At 33.6% G+C, this 19,736-nt stretch overlaps 1 protein-coding gene across 1 annotated transcript in view; it reads right to left on the bottom strand.

Annotated features, from left to right (window-relative positions):
• Positions 1-19,736, bottom strand: part of LRPPRC (leucine rich pentatricopeptide repeat containing) — a 111,258-nt gene that overhangs the window by 41,621 nt on the left and 49,901 nt on the right. The window contains exons 15-25 of the mRNA XM_082357991.1: positions 18,156-18,183; positions 16,329-16,386; positions 15,150-15,256; positions 14,859-14,936; positions 14,084-14,128; positions 13,609-13,722; positions 12,418-12,548; positions 11,621-11,706; positions 9,997-10,204; positions 1,576-1,700; positions 972-1,078 (exon numbers count right to left, since the gene is read on the bottom strand). Coding sequence (XP_082214117.1) covers positions 972-1,078; positions 1,576-1,700; positions 9,997-10,204; positions 11,621-11,706; positions 12,418-12,548; positions 13,609-13,722; positions 14,084-14,128; positions 14,859-14,936; positions 15,150-15,256; positions 16,329-16,386; positions 18,156-18,183 — 1,087 coding nt within the window. The remainder of the gene's footprint in view (positions 1-971; positions 1,079-1,575; positions 1,701-9,996; positions 10,205-11,620; positions 11,707-12,417; positions 12,549-13,608; positions 13,723-14,083; positions 14,129-14,858; positions 14,937-15,149; positions 15,257-16,328; positions 16,387-18,155; positions 18,184-19,736) is intronic.

The following is a 19,736-nucleotide window of genomic DNA, read 5'->3' as shown; positions in this document are numbered from 1 at the left end:
AAACTAATAATTTTCTGGGATGTGTGCCTGTATTTTCAAATCCATTATAAGCAGTCATCAACATAAAAACAAGGAGGCCAAACACCACCTTTATGTCTCATCCACCATGGGCACCTCTGGGAAAAGACATGGAGTAACAGTAAAGTATATCTGAGAGAAAAATGATTACTGATGTATTTACAAGTTTATTTTACTCACATTAAAAGTAATATTTCTTAAGGCAATGGGTCCATCTTCTCTGAAATGATTTTTTTTTTAGGAGATACAGAATTGTTTAGTAGTGAAATTAATCACAATTTGGACAGACTTTATAGTTGCCCTTTGACTTATCAATTTCAGTAAGCAAAATTTCAATCAAGCCTAGAGAAAATATACTAATCAATTTCAGTAAGCAAAATTTCAATCAAGCCTAGATAAAATATACTAATCCTAAATAGCCCAGGTTTGTCACCTACCATTTCCCGTAAGCTGCTTACCATAGTGAAAAAAAAGAAGAAGAAATTTTAAATTAAATGCCAAACACTTGCAGACAGCACTTGTTTGGCTGATTAACTTATAGACAAGCATTACAAATAAATCTGAGCATGGTCTGCAGCAAATTAAATTCCACTGCTTTTAAGAACAAAGAATTCCTTGGCAAAGAGGATTAGCAACTTTACACCCAGGAATGCCAGTTTAATTTAATTGTTCCACAATCCAAGATTTAATATGCAAATATCATTTTGATATATAACAGTGAATTTAACAAAGTGAAGAAACAAATTCAATATACAACCAGGCTGCCTTTTCTGAACTGTAATTATATACAATAAAGAAGCTGGCCGAGTCTCCCCCTCTCACCCCACATTATTGGGACTGAATTATATTAACATGAATCAGAACATGTGTAATTAAAGGTTAAAATTTTTAAACATATTCTAATTAAGCGTCTAAATAGCTGTACAATTAGAATACTGTAGTTAAAATCATACCTCAATGATCTTCTTGGCCTCTTTGTAATTTCCTGTTTGTAGGAAGGCAAAGAAGAGATCATACAGCATAGTCATTTCACCTTGTTCTTGGCTCACAAAGTCCATTGCTAGAGAGGAAAGAAGGAAATATATTAGAAGACAAAATATAGACTAACACTGTATCACTTGAAGAGTTCTGAACAAATACAAGAAAATTTTAAAACAAATATTTAGAATAACTTAAAGGTTATAGCTTAATCAACCAATTTTCTGTCACATTCCTTATCTAACAGCATACATTTATGACATAAAGTACCTGTGACTAGCTTCAAAGAGAACTGGTGAGGATAAGGTTGAAAATCTCACAAAGGCGGATCATCAAGAAACGGAGCAAAAAATAACAGAGGGGTGACTTTTCAAAATGAACAGTTACTAAAATCAAGTACATTTATAATGTTAAAAATCTACCTGATATTTTTCTTTTCGACTCAGAAGTGTAACAAAGTTTCTCTGGATGTGCTTGCCTTCCTGTTAAATTTTCTCTTCACAGCAACACATTAAGATTAAATAAGCAAGAGGGGAAAAAAGAAAACTAACAACACTAACGTATTAGAAGGTGACTAACCTTTCTGAATTAGATCAGTCTCGCCTTTCTCTATCAGTTTACATAGGACATCATGAATCCTTGGTAGTATTTTATACTTTTCATAGCAGTCAATCATGACTTCAAGAGCAGTAGGTAAGTCATCCCTTGGAAACATCAGAATATTAACAATGAATAAAATATATCTAATTAATTTGAGAGCTATACAATGACCAGTCAAAAGGTACACGAGCGAGTTTTATTTAAGGTAGAATACCACGAAGCCAAATTGGAAAAAAAAAAAAAAATACAAGAAACAATTCTTATATAAAAATCAATGTTCAGAGTACAGACATCATTAGTGGTCCCGTTTTCCCTGCTTCATCTTTTATTATTTCGCTTGCTAAATGGCACTTTTTAAAAAGTCCAAAAGATGAAGGCATTCTCTAAGATTATATATAAATTGCTATAAGAATGCATTATTCTAAAAACAAGGACTACTGTCAAATATTTTTTCCAACCACTTTGTGTTTATGGTCCTCAATAATTCCAGATTTGGGAAACTTTATTAAATGTCCATCAACAGTCATCAAGAACTTTTCAAGCACTTTCACCTCTCTCATCATATGTTTCATACTGCTGCCTCTCCAGATAAGGAGGAAGTAACTTTTTTTTTTTTTAATTTACTTTTGGCTGCGTTGGGTCTTTGTCGCTGCGTGTGGGCTTTCTCTAGCTGCGGTGAGCAGGGGCTACTCTTCGTTGCAGTGCGTGGGCTTCTCATTGTGGTGGCTCCTCTTGTTGCGGAGCACGGGCTCTAGGCACTCGGGCTTCAGTAGTTGTGGCGCACGGGCTTAGTTGCTCCGCGGCATGTGGGACGTTCCTGGACCAGGGCTCAAACCCGTGTCCCCTACATTAGCAGGCAGATTCCTAACCACTGCGCCACAAGGAAGTCCCAGGAAGAAGTAACTTCAGGATTCATACATATAGAAACTTACTGTTGCTAAACCTAGGATATTCTTAGGGTTGGTGAATTCTAGAACTCTTTAAAAGTTTTTCATTAGAGCGTAAGCTTTTAAAAATTATTTCCAATTATAAAATCAAAGCTTCTCTTACGTGGTTAATTAATTAAAATAAAAAGATATTTTCATTAAGTCAGTTTATTAAATAAGTGTGGAAACACATTCTGTGGGTCCTCAAAACCTACTGTTTCCCTTGGAAAATGACAGTATGAGAAATTATTAAGACCTTGAAAAAGCTGTAGAGATTATGTGATTCAATTCTACTTGCCACCTTCCTTTATTTTTAAATAGATGAGGAAATTAAGGCATCTAGAGATTGACTGATTAGCCTAAGGCCACCAGGTAAACAGAGAAAGGCACTGTCTTCAGGTCCCTGGACTCCCCCGTTTGAGTACATCTAATTATATATTATGCTCTATTAAAAGCAATGTTGTTTGTTTAACCTAATAAGGTGGTGTAATATGGAATAAGAAATTAAAGATTTTTGAAATAAAAAGTATGAAATGTATTAAAAAAAGAAGCATGGTTAGAGACATGGACCAACGTACAAGTAGTAACAACGGTGACAATCTTTGTGGAGAAAACACATTTCTCTCACATGTGCAACAGTTTTCAAAAGGAAGAAAGCCTTTTAAAATTTTCCATTGAAGCCCTAACATTTTGGTTCATTATACAAATGTTATGTTGCCCTAGATTGAATTACTATTTTATCTAGATTAAGATTTTAAACTGTACTAAAAAGTAAAATACCATGAAGAAGCATTAATTTTACTACAATAATACTGACACAGTGAAAATGAGCCTATCCTGATGGAACTCTACCTTATCCCCTTACTAAGCCCTGTTTACAGTGCATCTTCCGGCACCCCACAGAGTCATTTGAATTTTTGTCATTTGGGGTGAAGACTAAATTACAGGTTAATTTCAAAACTGCAAGTAGATGTTGCAGGCTAGATTACTGTCATACAAGAGAAGTGCTACAGTAGCTACCACATATGATATAAAGCTTTATATAATCAGTATTTTCCCTTGCTTCAGATACAAGTTCAGTTATTACCTTTTTACAATTCCATTTAATGGAAAAATACCAAAATATTTTAAGAGAAAAACTAACACATACTGATTTTTAAAAAGCAGTATAATTTGCTTTTTCAGATCAATTCCCAAACTAGGATAATACTGTCTCAATTGTATTTTCCCTACATTAGGTCAAAGCTATCAATAAATGAATGAATAATTGTTCTGTCAATCAAATAGACATGTTAATAGTCTTTGGTCTCCAAATATATGCTTCTGAAGATTATACATGCTTAGAACAACAGAAAAGTATAGCAAAATGGAAATAATTCATATATATTTGTTAGTAATTTTAAGTAACAATGTCACTGACCCCAGGTTGCCAACAAAATGAATTAGAAATCTATAGTGAAACATTTCGTACAAAGCGTGCTTACTGATGATAGAAATGAACTAAGGTCTAGTTGTTTCTTTTCAGTCCTTATTATCTACATTCTGACTTGTGTTTGGTTGGATCACGTCACTTTAAAAAGAGATAAAAATGTCCACTCCTCATATGATTTGATGTCATCATTAATCTTTCCTATTAAAGCTTGAAAACTTTGGGTGAGGGAAATGAAAAATATGAGAAAGTATATAAAATTCACATTGCTGTGAAAATAGTTGTATACTCATAGGACTTTTGAATTTCAATCCCTACATGAAGCTTGGCTACAGCAGTGTGACACATTTCTAGAAGTGGTGATGAAAGAAGATTATCACAACAGTTGAACTCAAGGACCTTTGGGTTCCCTCCCAGTTCTAATACTCTAACGCAAGGTTCTATGAACTTAAGCTTGTTAGGTTCATCATCTCAAATGTTTCACACCAGCAGAAAAAATCATCACATGAAAATACCACTTTTATTAGGCAGGATGAAATCAGTAAGTGCAGTAAAATATCAAATGGAAAAAGGTGGAAACTGCCTTACACCCAAAATGTGGGGGAAGACTTTATCAATCAGTGTAATTCTAGTTTCTGTGACCTAAAATGATCCTGTGATTTCCTTTGTACACCTTAAAACACTAGAACTGATTTAAAACTCTACTCTAAAATAACAATAATCCTTTGAAGAAATTTTGTTGAAAATATTAATTCTGGATTCAAAACTTACTCCGTGCTTATTTCAGTATACACACATAATTCCTAAAGCTTTATATACAAACGGGTCACAAATTTTTAAAAGTCCAATCCTGATAAAAATTTAGCCACTGCTTTCACAAACCTCAAATAATACTAAGTGAAAATCAACTCTATAACATACTATTATCTCTAAGAAAAATCCACTGTGATATTTTCAACGACTAGACACCCCCCCAAAGTATTTCAATGATATACATAAAGTGATTTTCATCAATAAAACTATATATGCTAATAAAAAGTAATCAATCGGGGCTTCCCTGGTGGCGCAGTGGTTGAGAGTCTGCCTGCTAATGCAGGGGACACGGGTTCGAGCCCTGGTCTGGGAAGATCCCACATGCCGCGGAGCAACTGGGCCCGTGAGCCACAACTGCTGAGCCTGCGCGTCTGGAGCCTGTGCTCCGCAACAGGAGAGGCCGCGACAGTGAGAGGCCCGCGTACCGCGATGAGGAGTGGCCCCCGCTCCCCGCAACTGGAGAAAGCCCTTGCACAGAAACGAGGACCCAACACAGCCAAAAATAAATAAATAAAGTAGATATAAAATTAAAAAAAAAAAAAAAAGTAATCAATCATTTAAAAATATTTTTGATTGATGCAAATTAACTCAACATAGCCTTTATCAAAATTCTGGGAGCCTATGAAATAAAAACAGAACAGTGGAAAGGAAGATTCTATAATTCTAAATTTTAAGAACACACATATATATAATAGACTGAGTCCAATAAGAACATGGCAAATCTGATGTTACCTCTTGTGTTAGTCCTTATTATGAAATGAAAGTATGCTTTATGTCACTGACAGAAAAACAAACCCTGGACATAACATTTATATGAGGCTGATCATAAAAATATCTACTTAAAGGTACCAGAAAACAAAGTCCTCCTAACTCAAATTCCTTTATATATAACTGTAAAAATCACAAATGTGTTTCATACAATCTTGAACAAGAACAACCAGTGACAACTATCTACCTATTGGTAGCTTTAAACTTAGTCTCCTTACCTATAGTAAATAACTTCCAATTTAATCAAAATTTTAAATGACAAATATTAATTTTTAAATTGGAATAAAGTGCTTCAACATTACGCATAAAGTGTTAGTGAAGTGGTGATTTACCTAAAGAGCTTACTGACTGAAAAGCTCTCAAAATCTGAAATCACTGGAGAAAAGAGGGGCTTTAGGGGAGAAAAAAGTTCAAAACAAGGGAGGGGGAAACAAAAAACACCTTAACACTCGAAAAACTGACTATTCTATAAATCTTAAGCAGATGTTCAGTGTGGAAAGAAATCAATTCAGGAGAAACCATCGACTTCACAAAAATTATTCTGTGAAGAGAACCAGCCCTTGAAAGAGCTAAATGTTTTTTTTTTCTGTTCATCATCTATAAATGCGGAATCTTCAAGAAGACTGGTGTTGCAATTACAACTAATCCTCCCCAAAAAATTAACTGTGTTGAAGGCTTTGTAATTTCCCTAGGTACAATTTAGCTGTCACTTACTTTCAAATTTACTCAAACATGCGTTCGGAACAGCACTAACTTCACATGTCAAGTGCTTTCCAGCCAATTGAGTCTAAACTGGAAGTCGGTGTTAAACAACTGAATGATTAGACAAGATAGCTCATTTCCCTGCTCTTTTGTTCAGAATAAAATGCCACATTTACATTATCAGGCTCAACAGGATTTTCTGACAGAGGGAGAAAAAACCCTACTGAACACTGTCCGTACTAAGCACATGAAGCCTGTCATTTACCAATCATCCTTCAAAAAGCAATAGCCATGAATGTAACTTAATTACGACCCAATGATCCTTGACGAAAAATCATCTTATCACTGTCCTGTCCCCCTAGGGCAAATGAACCACTTTTGTCCTTTGGCACTGATGATGCTAAATTCTTAATTGCAATAATGGAGTAAAAGAGCCAAACCTCCTTAATTTCCTTTTAGCACATAAAGAGTTTTACTCTAGAAGGCGAGCATTCCCATAAATAATAAAAGTATCCAGTACAAATGAAGATGCCAAAATTGAAGGGGAGTGTATATGACAGAATAACCAGCATTATAAAAAGTGTATTTCCCACTTCTGCAACATATTGAAGTGTTACAGTGAGTTTTAAAACGTATTGGTATAGGTTCATCTTACAGAAATTGTGACCTTTATGAAGAACTCAAGATTAATTTAGCAAGAGTTCTGGGAGGATTATATGGACAAAGTCCATGATTCACTTAAATGAAATGCATGTGGGTATATACAGATTAAAGCACAAATCAGCACAGAAAAATCCTAAATGGAAAGCAGAAATTAAAGCTTCTTTGATCATTTGCACTAAATAATCCAGCTAAACAGCTTCAGATATTTTTCGTATGAAATGAAACCAAAATGGATCAGCTATACAAGTGAATCTGAAACTGCATCATACAAATTTTTATGCTTTTAAAACTAATGGCCCAGATTTCATTAATTTTATTTCCTTTATCATAGCATAAAGACTAATCAAAAGCTCTTTTAACCTATTTTAAAGCATTTCTTTCTTCCTTAATATGGAGGATCCAGGTCATCTTTCTGGATCAGGCATGATTTCAATTAAAAAAAATTTTTTTTAAGTAGTTACAAAGGAAAATGTAAAACATTCATGTGGACTACATGTAGACATGTGTCTTATAGAACAGTCCCAATGTAAACGAAACACATGAAAATTTTGTTCAATTCAGCATACTTCTTTTCTTTTCAGTGCAAGTATTATTTTGATGATACAAATCAGATTAGTTTAACAACTTCAAAATTTTGCAAACCTGTTGTTATTTTGGATTTCCTTTGGCAAATGAATAAAAACAAAATGTATTATTTTTCATAACTGTAAAGCTTTCAGTACAATATCCAAGTAACAAACTGATACAGTATTAAATTTCTCCTGTGTTTTATCCAATGCTGGAAAAGTCAGTCCAAAATTAAGATCTATTGAATCTTAAAGATCATCTTTCTAAGGAACTCAACCTTGCAAATTTGTTCCAGAATTACAATTTGTAAGTGACAGCCTTCTTCAGAGTCTTTGCAATGACTTTCCAAAAAGATGCTTGCCTTTGAAAGGAGGAAGATTTTGTAAAGTGTTCTGAAATGTTTCTCATAATTCTACCCCAAGTTTGAATAAAAGTCTCATTCTCCAGATGAGCTCATACCTGCTGAGGCCAATTACCTGATATTATTGAAGATTAAACAGATTTAATCAAATCAAATACATGTAGACTTTTGGGCAGGCTAGCGTAATTAATCCTAGTACTGCACTTGTCATGATTCTGAATTAATTAGCTATCTTCCATCAGTTGGGAAAACACAATTGAAAATAAGTTGCAAAGTCAATGTTTTCCTCCAACTTAGCCCCGACCAGGAGTGCTACTACTGTTTTCTACTAAACATGAAATTTCCTTTATCTCCTTTTAATTATTCTCCTGACTCTAAAAGAGTCAACAAAACCTTTTTATCATGACAGATGAAACTGAAGATCTTGTCATGGAAACTGCCTCTGCAAAGCAAAGATAGCAAAAACAAAAACAAATTCAGGCAAATAAAAATAGAAGGTAATTTCTCTTTGTATCTGAAAGTAGTAAAAAAAATCATAAAAGACCCTAATTTAGATTTCTCTAGCCCAATTAACAGGGACAGTCAGATTTTACTGAGACACACAAATCTCTGACTGTGCTGTAAAATCGGAAGCACAGAGTACGCTCCACATTAACATCTGAATCCCATGCTATTTCCATTTTCCCCTGGGGGAAGTTCTCCTTGGTTCATGAGCCCCATCTGCAGACCTCTTCTGGAAAACTTTTGTATCTCCTCTGTCTTCAAAGTATTTCTATTTGTAAGATATTTTTTCTACCATGGCTTCATTTTCATTGTTAATTATTTTATTTTTGCCCAATGGTGGAGGAGGGCCTAATTCTTCTGGGCACTGGGCCCATTTCTTTCAAATCCCTATGCAGAGCTCCACATGCAATTTGCAGAGACGGGTCTTTTAAACAATCAAAAAAATTCTAGGAGGAAGCATATTAATTATAGGATTTCTATATAAAGTTGGCTGTGAACATGAGAACTCAATAACACAATAATTGTTTGAATCACTATTTCTTTAAAAAGATGTAATGCTGAGATTGTGGAGGTTAAGATTTAGCTAAATCATATAAGTTGATAAACTATTTTTTGATTGGATGGCAAAGAAATTATTTCATAAAACATTTATGTGCATGTATGTGTGTGCATATATATATATATGTATACACATATTTCCTAACAGAGTTAAAAGAGATGTTTTTATTCCACATTTTAAATTCAATACTAAATCATTCATTATAGTCAATTAACTATACCCCCTAATAAATAAAGAAAAACTACCAGAAATGTGGGAAGAATATGAGAACCGTTAAGATTTATCTTTTACTTTTCTCCTGACACTGATACGGCAACATCCAAACTAAAATTAGAAAATCACAATCACAAAATAAGCAGATTAAAAATTGCATTAAGCCATGGAAGAGATGACAAAGAGGTAAGATCTGAGAAATTTTTTAAAACAGAAAAGAAAAACAAACACAAAAAGAAAAGAATAAAGGATACTTTATCATCTTACTAAAATGTTTCACTCATTACAAGAGAGTAGGCTGACTTTATGATTTGCACTGGAAAAAATACCTTAAATTGGGCACCAACATGAACATTCCAAATGTAAAAATTTTCAAATTCAGTAAATCTCACCCTATTAACAAAATTCATCTTCTTCCCACAAGACACAGAGACATCTTCTACAATATTTATCAAAGCTAGAATAACTACTGTATTGGTACATGCAATTAAAATACTACATGGAGGAAAGGAGCAATGAAGAGACGCTGCCACATCATTACCTGAATAACAGTCATGAAGCATAAAAGCCCTAGAGAATCCTTCTTTCTTATATTTGTTAATAATCAACACAAGGCTCAAAACTGGGAAGAACTAGATTTGGCTTCATGTAATATCATCACATGCCCCACACACAAAAAATCACCATAGATCATTCCATTGAGAAGTAATCCACAGGACCACAGGGCTGCTGGTGATTTTAAAGGTCACCTACTCCACAGAAGTCCTCTTATTCTGTGGCGAATAACCTCCAAGGCTTCCACAGCACCACAGAGAATTTACAAAGTATAATCCCCAAATGATTAGATTCATTCTTTCAATGCCAACATTTAAAACTGAAAATTCAATTAACTTACTTTTCCAGATACAGGGTGACCAATGGGGAACTTAAGGTGGTAGATGGTTTTGCTAACCCTAGAGTCACGATGGCTTCATGCAACTGTTTTACTGTTTCAGTTTCACCTCTTAAAGCTGCGCCATTTAGGATGTGGAAAAAGGACAAGACTGTTGCATCTTTGATAAGAACATCCTTCTCTTTCATCTCCTTTAGAATGTTAATAGCATCTACAATGAAGCAGCACAAAAGACCCTTAGGTAATTTCATGTAGGGAAAACAAACTGCTATTAAAACAGCATTTCAAGCCCAGCAGGAATGTAAATTCTAGTGTATAATGCCGATTTCAAGTTAATTACTACTTGCATTTCTAAACGAGACTACAATTATAAATCCACAATAGCATGGTTTTATCATTTCCCTGCAACTTTGACTACAAATTATAGATAGGGACTGTGTGCCCACTCTGCACCACATAACCCTGTACTGTCTGCCCTATAGCTGTAAGATCCTCCTAAATGGATGCTTTTATCGTTCAGAGCTAACATCTGCTAAATCACACCATTGTTTCTTCAGCAGATGGCTTGTCAGGAGGCCAGATAATAAAGATGTGTTTACACTGTATATACAGCCAGACTAATGGTCTGATACCGATAGGGCCTGTTTGCTATGTCGATACTAATTAGCCAAGCAGAGCCAATGAAAGCTTTCCAAAAGACTGCATGTTAATACATTAGATTCATTAAGCTTCATTAGGAAGGCAGAAACAAACATTTTAGGATATGGAATAAGTGCATTTTTATAATGTTGTTCTTAATTATTGCACAGACAAAATGTTTTGACCGCTTTACAGAAAATGATTTTTAAAAAGCAGGCTAATCGTCATAAAGAATTTTCTGTGTTAGAAGGGTTTCCTAGGAAAAAATTCAATGTTCAAATCAAATATTTTCTCCACACATTTTTCACTATAAAGATTTTTTAAAAATTTTCTCTAGGAATAAAAGGAAGAGAGGGAGGTTAAAAAAAGAGTTTCAAAATAAAGCCCAATGAGAAAGTTAAGAAACAAGCAAAGAGTAAGAATAAATTATCAAGTGTAATTATATTAGCCTTAGCATTATCTCAACTACGAGAAAATTAGAGTATGTACATCAACAATATGATCAGCTAGGCTCTCCCTGCAAACTTCTATGTAAAACCTTATTAAAGTATACATTTTGTTAAGGTTATTAAAAGTGAAGACAAAGACTCCTGCAAAATTCATATTCTTGAATAAAGGTTATATTTATAGGTTTTATGTTCAGCCTTCTAACGTTCTTAAGCAAAAACAAAGCCATTAGTGCAGGCATGTAGGCAAATTGTGCCATAAGTCATGATCTTCAAACTCAATCCAAACAGCAATGCTAATAAAAACTAGCTGCAGAAATGCAAAAAGCACTGAGCTGTGCAAATGTAAATGACAAGCTTGCCAATCCATTAAAACTAATGGCCTACACTGTCCACGCAGCTCTGGTTGGATTCACATGCAAATTTGTATGCAAAGTGTTCAAGCACTTTGCAAGACATGATATACCATTAATATCAATTCACATGTTATTCCAGTGGCAAGATACTTGCATCACACGTTTCCTTTATGTGCTGACGCTTACCTTGGAGCTTGCCATGTTTTCCCAATACTTTTACAAGTCTTACATACTTGCTGGTATCAAGGACAGCAGAAGAATCTAAACGGTCACTAAAAATTAAAGCCATATTTATATTATGTTAGAAGTTGTTTAACTGTTAAAAGGACTGCAATATCTACTTGATCACTTTTCAGAAACTCATCAGAGTCTGAACTGTTATTAACATTGGCCTCTATAATTTAGTTAAGGTTTATTTTTGAAGCCATATACAAATCCACATGTAATTATATTCAAAGTGACAAAGTAAAAATCTAACACTACATATATATTGCATCTTTCCATCTGCAAATGACACTAATACGGAACTCTTTTGCTTCATGGCACTTAAGGTGATTCTAACTTTGTCATGAATACTGAAATACCCCCGAAAGACATATTTTTATTTGGTAAATCTATCAGGATGGGAAACCAAAGATACCTTAGAAATAGACAGAATTTTGTTTACACTACAGTACAGAAAGTGGAATATTTAACAAGCTTTATAAAATAGTTACCATCACCACTGCTGTCATATGCAGTTGTATAACCAAGAGGAAAAAAACTTTGGCTTTAAGGAATAGAACATCTTATCATACTTAAACAAAGACTCCTTGCTGAAAACAAGCCATAATTAATCATTCTTATAGTATGAAATTTCAAAAACACAAAGGAGAATTTTTTAAATTCACATTATATGAGAGTAGTATTCAATCTACATGATCCATCAAGGACTGTATATCAGCATACATGCTGATGATTTGTTTCAGTGCCAGGGTACTCACAATTCTCGTTTCAGGTTCAATGCCTCTTCTGCATTATCATGTCGACAGCACAAATTTATTAAAGAGGCATAGCCACCGATAACCATATCTGATTCATATTTTGCTTTCAATTCAAGAGCTTTTTGCATGTTCTAAAATAAAGGATGGAAGTGAAAAAGAAATAAGAAATTAATATAAAAGTAAAATAAAATTTCTAGTTGCAATGTTCAGAGTGTAAAAAAAGTTAATAGTACTTTTAAAATAAATGGATTCATGTTATTAACTTCACCTTGCTCCCTGAAAATAAATGGATTCATGTTATTAACTTCACCTTGCTCCCAGGTATTTTTATTTGCCTTTTGAAAAGCAGGAAAAGATATATATATGTGGGGTTTAAAAGATATGTTATCCACACTGCAAAACAGGCCACTATGCCAAATTTGATGTTTTAAGGTTTGGGTATTGTATTATAAAAAAAAGACTTCCAGATTTAATATGTACCAAGTGAGCCCTTACTCACCGTCCAATTTCCATGCACAGAAATATCTATCATTGCAACGTTCCTCACAGTCTAGTTCAATATCCAAGTAATGTAAGGAAATATTTTAGAATTTAATAGTACCATGTTATAACCTTAAAGTCAGCTGTTATTTTTGTTCCCCTAGAAACACAGGCATAAAACCAAATGATACTGAACTAGAAACTGAAAAAGTCTAGTGATATACCACAAATTGCAGACGCACACTAAAATGAACACAAAGTACAGCTGGATGCCTGATGAAAAAAGGCAAGAGACCCTTTATCTCAGAAAGACTTTTTTCCAGCAGGAAAATGGAATTTCAATCCCTGCATTAACAACCCAGTAATATTTGACTTGCAAATGACTACTGCATGTATCAGTTGCTTGACAATCTAGATATAAGAGACCGGAGCCATGGCTTGAAAGGACATTTGGCATGTATGATAAACCTATCATGGCTGTTACTATCATTCACTTTGCAGGTTATTGTAAACAAACTACAGCAACTGGAAAACATGCCATTCAAGGTGTAGCTGAAATTAGCTAACCTTTCATTTAATTGCATTCTTCACAGACATGATGTATAATAATTAATTGTAAAAATCATAAATATTATATTTGGCTTTGCTTACTTTTCTCTATAAAGAATTTTTTTTTACCTTAATAGCATATTTGAAATAGTTAAAAGTTACCTCTTCTGAACACAGCATTAATATGAGTTGCTTTAGGACATCTCCTATAGGTTGATTTTCAGCTTTTAGTTTTTCAAGTTTAGACTCCAAATCAGATGATGTAGGCTGCGTAGTCTACAGAAATGCAAAGAAAAAAGAAGGAAAGAAATTTCCTATAAAGAAAATGCACCCTTTGTCACTCTTCCCTTTAAACTGACCTTTCCTAAATGTCATAAATGCTATCATGGATATTAATCTGGGGATCTGGGGATGGACTCCAGGGGTTTATAAAGCTCCTGAGATTATATGTAAATTTCTTAGATATGTCGATTTTTTTGAGATATGCTGATTTTTCTGAAATAGCTTTTACCAACTTCTTAGAGGTACACTGATGACAAAAATGTTAGGAACCACTGGTTTTATAAGGACACAGTCTAGAACTCTCATTAAATGTGGTTATTATAGCATGTAGAATCTACTCAAAAAGCCTACTTACTTTTCGAGAGTCTGTCTTCTCTCTTTCAACCAACATATTAACATCCTAAAATTGGGATTTAAATTAGAATCAGAAAACATGTGGAAAATATATTAGCAAATGTCAAAAGCATATTTTGGAAATTTCATTTCATTTTACTGTTATTTTTCCATCTTCTAAAATTTTCCATAAATTCTGTTCATGCTTTATAACCACTGTAATAAATACTTTAAACACGTTCTTCAATATATAAACAGCATTTACCAGCAATCAATGAAAAGCCTTATTTTAAAGATTGTCATTTAAATAAACTTTTGGCCAAAAGCGACATATTTGGGCTTCCCTGATGGCGCAGTGGTTAAGAATCCGCCTGCCAATACAGGGGACACGGGTTCAGGCCCTAGTCCGGGAAGATCTCACGTGCCACGGAGCAACTGAGCCTATGCGCCACAACTGCTGAGCCTGCGCTCTGCAGCCCGTGAGCCACAACTGCTGGGCCTGCGTGCCACAACTACTGAAGCCCGTGTGCCTAGAGCCCGTCCTCTGCAACAAGAGAAGCCACTGCAATGAGAAGCCCGCGTGCCAACAACGAAGAGTAGCCCCTGCTCGCTGCAACTAGAGAAAGCCTGTGTGCAGCAACGAAGACCCAAAGCAGGCAAAAATAAATAAATAAAATAAATTTTAAAAAAACAAAACAAAACAAGAAAAACAAAAGCAACATATTTAAATAAAATTTTAACATACTTTTATATATAAATTAAGCATTTAAAAAAGTTGATTACTGTTTCACACACACCTTAATCAATTCAGGAACATGGTAGCTATCCAGCAGATTACGAATGCCTCTGTAGATATTTTCAGGAATTTTTACATTCTGTGCAAAGGGAAGGGAGGAGAAAAAAAAAACTGAGTTTTAGACAACCAAACTGAGATTTGTCTAACAGAAATTATCTCAGACATAATTTAAGCCTCCAACTCATCTATGTCATTGAGAAGTGGTCTGGTTGTACTTAAAAGCAGCAATTTCAAATCTAATAGATACATGTCAGGCAGGACAGGCATTATATAGCAAAAAATGAAATGGTACCATCTCCATCAGCTGATGGAAGTATTGTCTCAAACGCTCCTCCTTGGCCTGTACCTCTGAGTCACTCATGCTGTCAATCAAGTTATAAAGAAAATAGCCAACAGCTTCTGTGGAAAAAAACAAGAGAAAGCATTCCACTAAAATTACTGAGACTGTCATGTTATCAAGATTAATTTATAAGAAATCATTTTGGTGTGAGATGTCACCCTGATGAGAGGCTCTGAAATGGCAACAATGATCACTGAGGCATAGAGATTATGTGGTTTGGGAGCACATATCTAACTGGTGAGTGAAAGGAATATTAATTATTTTCAGACCTAGTGACAGCTTTTCAGTACTGAATCTTACTTCAATCTATTTTTTTCCACCACTCTGTGACAGAAGTTGTCCTGCCCAAGGCCTTACCCCTTTCCTGTCCAAATCACAAATAGTGAGAATAAATAAATGCCTTGTACACATTTCTATACTAATTTTTTGGTGGGCAATACTTAGGGAAACATAAAATTAGAGAGGATTGTTAAATGTTGAGTATAGAAAGTTAAATAATTTTAATAAGCAGATACAGTAATCCTGTGGAGAGCTGCCTATTAGCCAATGAAAAACTGAGATTAACAAAGATGTTTTGTAACAACAGTAATTTTCCTATGCATTCAAGCATAAAATGTATAGGGCATGTGTTAATACCTAGGATAGAAAAATACGAACTTTCAAGAAGGGTACCTTCTTACAGAAACCCATATATTCTAGGCTTTATTACGTGAAAACAAAAATCATTAAATGTCAAATAATATATTTTGGGTAATAAATTATATTTAAGTGGAAAAATCTACAAGACCGCTTTACTATTTTATATGTTTGATTATACTGGCAAAACATTAAAATCACATAAACATGAAGGATTACTAATTTTTAAGCCTATTTTGATTGATTCTATAAGAAGCATTTCCTCAATATCTAAAAAAAAAGCCCTCCCAACCCTCCCTTTAAAAAAACAATTATGATAAAACCAAACACCTCATAGATCTCAAAATGTTGTGGTTATCAATATAAAGATTTATAACCAAATGTTTTCAAATTTCACTTTCAAAAAGAAAATGTTTACGGTAATCCTTCTAGTTCATCATTACATAGAAGAATGGATTTGTGGATAAGTTACAATCATCGAAATTGAAACGCTACCCGTTGGTCCTGGAGGCTCCTGGCAATAACGTCCATCCTTGTACAACAGTTCTGTTATCTGGTAAGACAGAAAATGCGTGCATTGCAGCAAGAGAAGCAAACAAGAACAAATACAATCTGAAATTGAATTCTTGAAATAATAAAGCCTCTCCCCAGTAAGGTGTTATTCTGTATCATAGTAATTCAACACCATCCCCACCTGCCAAGGAGATTGTTTCGTTTTTAAATAATAGGTTTGTCTTTTAAAAACAAAAACAAAACAAATCCATGTTGAAGGAAAACTGCAACGTTTCATGAAATGTCACTAAGAAAGCCTCTAAACTCATCTGTTTATATACTGTTTTAAATAAACTGTTATAATAGGAAATAGCTTATAGAAATTATCAACCAATGTTATTTGTCATTGTACTGTTTTTGGTCTTGTTGAAATTGGTCCAGTTTCCTCCTTTTAAATGAAGTTTTACAGAAACAAGAAAGTAAAATATCCTGAACCACTAAATAACTTTTTTTTTTAAGTTTTTCAACATTTTCCCAGTCATTTTAATGGCATTAAAACAAAAGGGGGTCGAAAGTTCTAACATGTTTGCTCTCATTGATTCTTATCAACTGAATACACAAAAACTAAAGACTTACTCATCAACATTAATTCTGCCCACAAAATTTCAATTTAAAAAATTCAAATATGTATTTTATGATGAAAACGATTATAAAACCTACATACAGTACTGACATCTAACTTCTGAACACAGTACTTGACTATATATCCACAGGCAGAAGATAATAAGAAAGGAACATAGTTTTCTGAAGTGATATGAGTTAGGAATTCTGAATTACTTCATGTGCATACTACGACTGAACTTATTTGTTCTTTAAATAGTGCCTGGCACATACCGTTAAGTATTAACAACCCAAACTACAGCAGCTTCTTCAACTATTTTCTAATATGGAAAATTAGTCAAAACTGACCATACCCCACTTCACTCCACCATGAAATCATGCTGCTGTTAATAGCAATTCAAAGGTTAAGGTAGAAACTGTTCAAAAGCAAAGCAAAACAAAACAATCCTTACCTACAAACTGTTTTTTAACCAACACAGACATGTGTAGAAGGTAGACAATAAATTCTACCAGAAGTTGTAGCCATACATCAGACATGACAGCCAAATTTAACACCAAATTTTGAACAAAGACACATTTAATAAACCAATGAAAAATCTTTCTAGACAAAAAATTAGTTCTAAATATAAAGATCTCAACCATATATTATAACTGACTATATAGTTTGAATGGCAGTTTAAGTAATACTAAAAACAGAACTGAATGAAAATAAGATTTTTAAAAATATTTAAATTGGGAATTCCAATCAATAATGTGCATTCTGATTTTATTAAGCTACAAATATTCTTGTAATTCAGCATAAGGATCATTGTACTTCCTGCATAAAAGCAGTTAACTTCTTAAAAAGATAGCAGTTTAAAATTAATTTGTGTATCATTCATATATATACATATAGACTACACTTACACAAACATATACACACATGTATATATTTTTAAAAATAATTATTAAATCTGTATGGTTACTGCAATAATGTTAACAGTTGTTTTTTGGAAAAGTTGAAAACCTTAATGAAGAATTTAGGACAAAGTAAAGGATCACTTCAATAATAAATTTCATGCTCCAGGAAAGCAGTTTTAAGACTAAAACGACAAACTTCAAGATTCTAAATTCACTTAATTTATAATGATACATGACAAATATATGAAGCTATTATAACTTTTGCTTTTTATATACCATGTTATGATTTGCAATATTAGGAATACTTACCTTGCTCCAAAGGTTTATATTCATAGACCTGCAGGGGGCAGCAAAGGATTAAAAATAAACCCAAAAGTTTAAAAAACATTTTTAAGTTAAAAGACACTAGCAATTATTATATGCAATGCATACAGATCAAAGCCCTAAAAAAAATAAGTAAATAAGTGTTTCCAAAATCAAGGTGAATTTTCAGGGCAAGGTAATTTAGAAAGATTGACTCTCATTTACTTTGAACCCTCAAAATAAAGAGATTTACTGATTCTTGCTCTTGCTCTGACTCAAGAACAAGAATCAGTAAATCTTGGGGTCCCAGTTTGATGGAGCAGGATATTTGCATGGTCTCAAGTGTCTACCCAAGACTGCTTATTACTTGTAATGGTAAAGACAGTAACCACATAATGGAGAAATCAAACCAGTATCTTCACTGAGTGATCAAAATTAACACCACTAATGAGATGCTGATGGACACATTTTAGATTTAATTCCCTGAGAAGGACAGAACATCACTCCTGCGGTATTCCAATCAGGGATGTAACATGAAACTAATCATGGGGAACCATCATGAAGAACATTCTAGAAAATAACCGGCCTGTATTCTCCAAAACTATTAATGTCATAAACGACAAAGGCTGAAGAACTGTTCCAGATCAGAGAAAATTAAAGAGAAAAGACAACTAACATCCGTCCCTGAACTGGATTCTGTTCTGGAGGGAGGAAAATAAAAAAAATTTTTTTAATTTAAAAAAGAGAGCGAGAAAGAGAAAATAATTGATAAAACTGGTATATGAGCTATATTAGATAAAAATATTCCATCAATGTTAAATTTCCTGAATTTGCCAACTATGATGCAGTTGTGTTAAGGGAACATCCTTGTTCTGTGCAATTATATACTGACGTATTTAAGGATAAAGGGTCATGACATATGCAACCTAAGCCCAAATAGTTCCAAAAAATTAAAATTTATATATATATACATGCATGTATAAATAGATGGAGAGAATGTATAATGTCAAAAAATGCTAAAAGTTAATAAATGGGGTATATAAAAGTTCTCTGTACTACTCTTGTAATTTTCTATAAATTTGAAATTATTTCAGGAAAGCAAAAAGAACGGCTCACCCAAATTCTGACTGTTTAAATGAAAAATCATTTACAAAACTGGGTAACCAATGAACCCTAGTCTTATACTATTTAAGCTTTGTAAACTTAATGTCTATAAGCTTTGTATATTTAATTCAAACACAGAATCTACTTTAAGAAGACTAGTTACGTTTTAATGATAATTTTACAATGCGAATATGATTTATATATTTATTATAATTATGTATATTATACTTAACATTGTAAAATACCCACAAAATTTACAGGCCTTTTTAAACCTATACCCACAAAAATTCATAGCCCTCTTTAAACTTGAGGTTGGGAAGTTTAGGGTGGACTGTTTTGGTATAGTGAGTTAATAAGGCACTTATTTTAACTTTAAAAACATTCAGAATGAACTACTGACACACATGACTACTTGGATGGATTTCAGGGACATTACGCTGAGTGAAAAAAGGCCAATCTCAAAATATGATACACTCTATGAGT

This window comes from Balaenoptera borealis (assembly GCF_965194805.1).
Source record: "Balaenoptera borealis genome assembly, chromosome: 15".
NCBI classification, from domain to species: Eukaryota; Metazoa; Chordata; class Mammalia; order Artiodactyla; family Balaenopteridae; genus Balaenoptera; species Balaenoptera borealis.
This window is presented reverse-complemented; position numbering and strand designations above follow the sequence as displayed.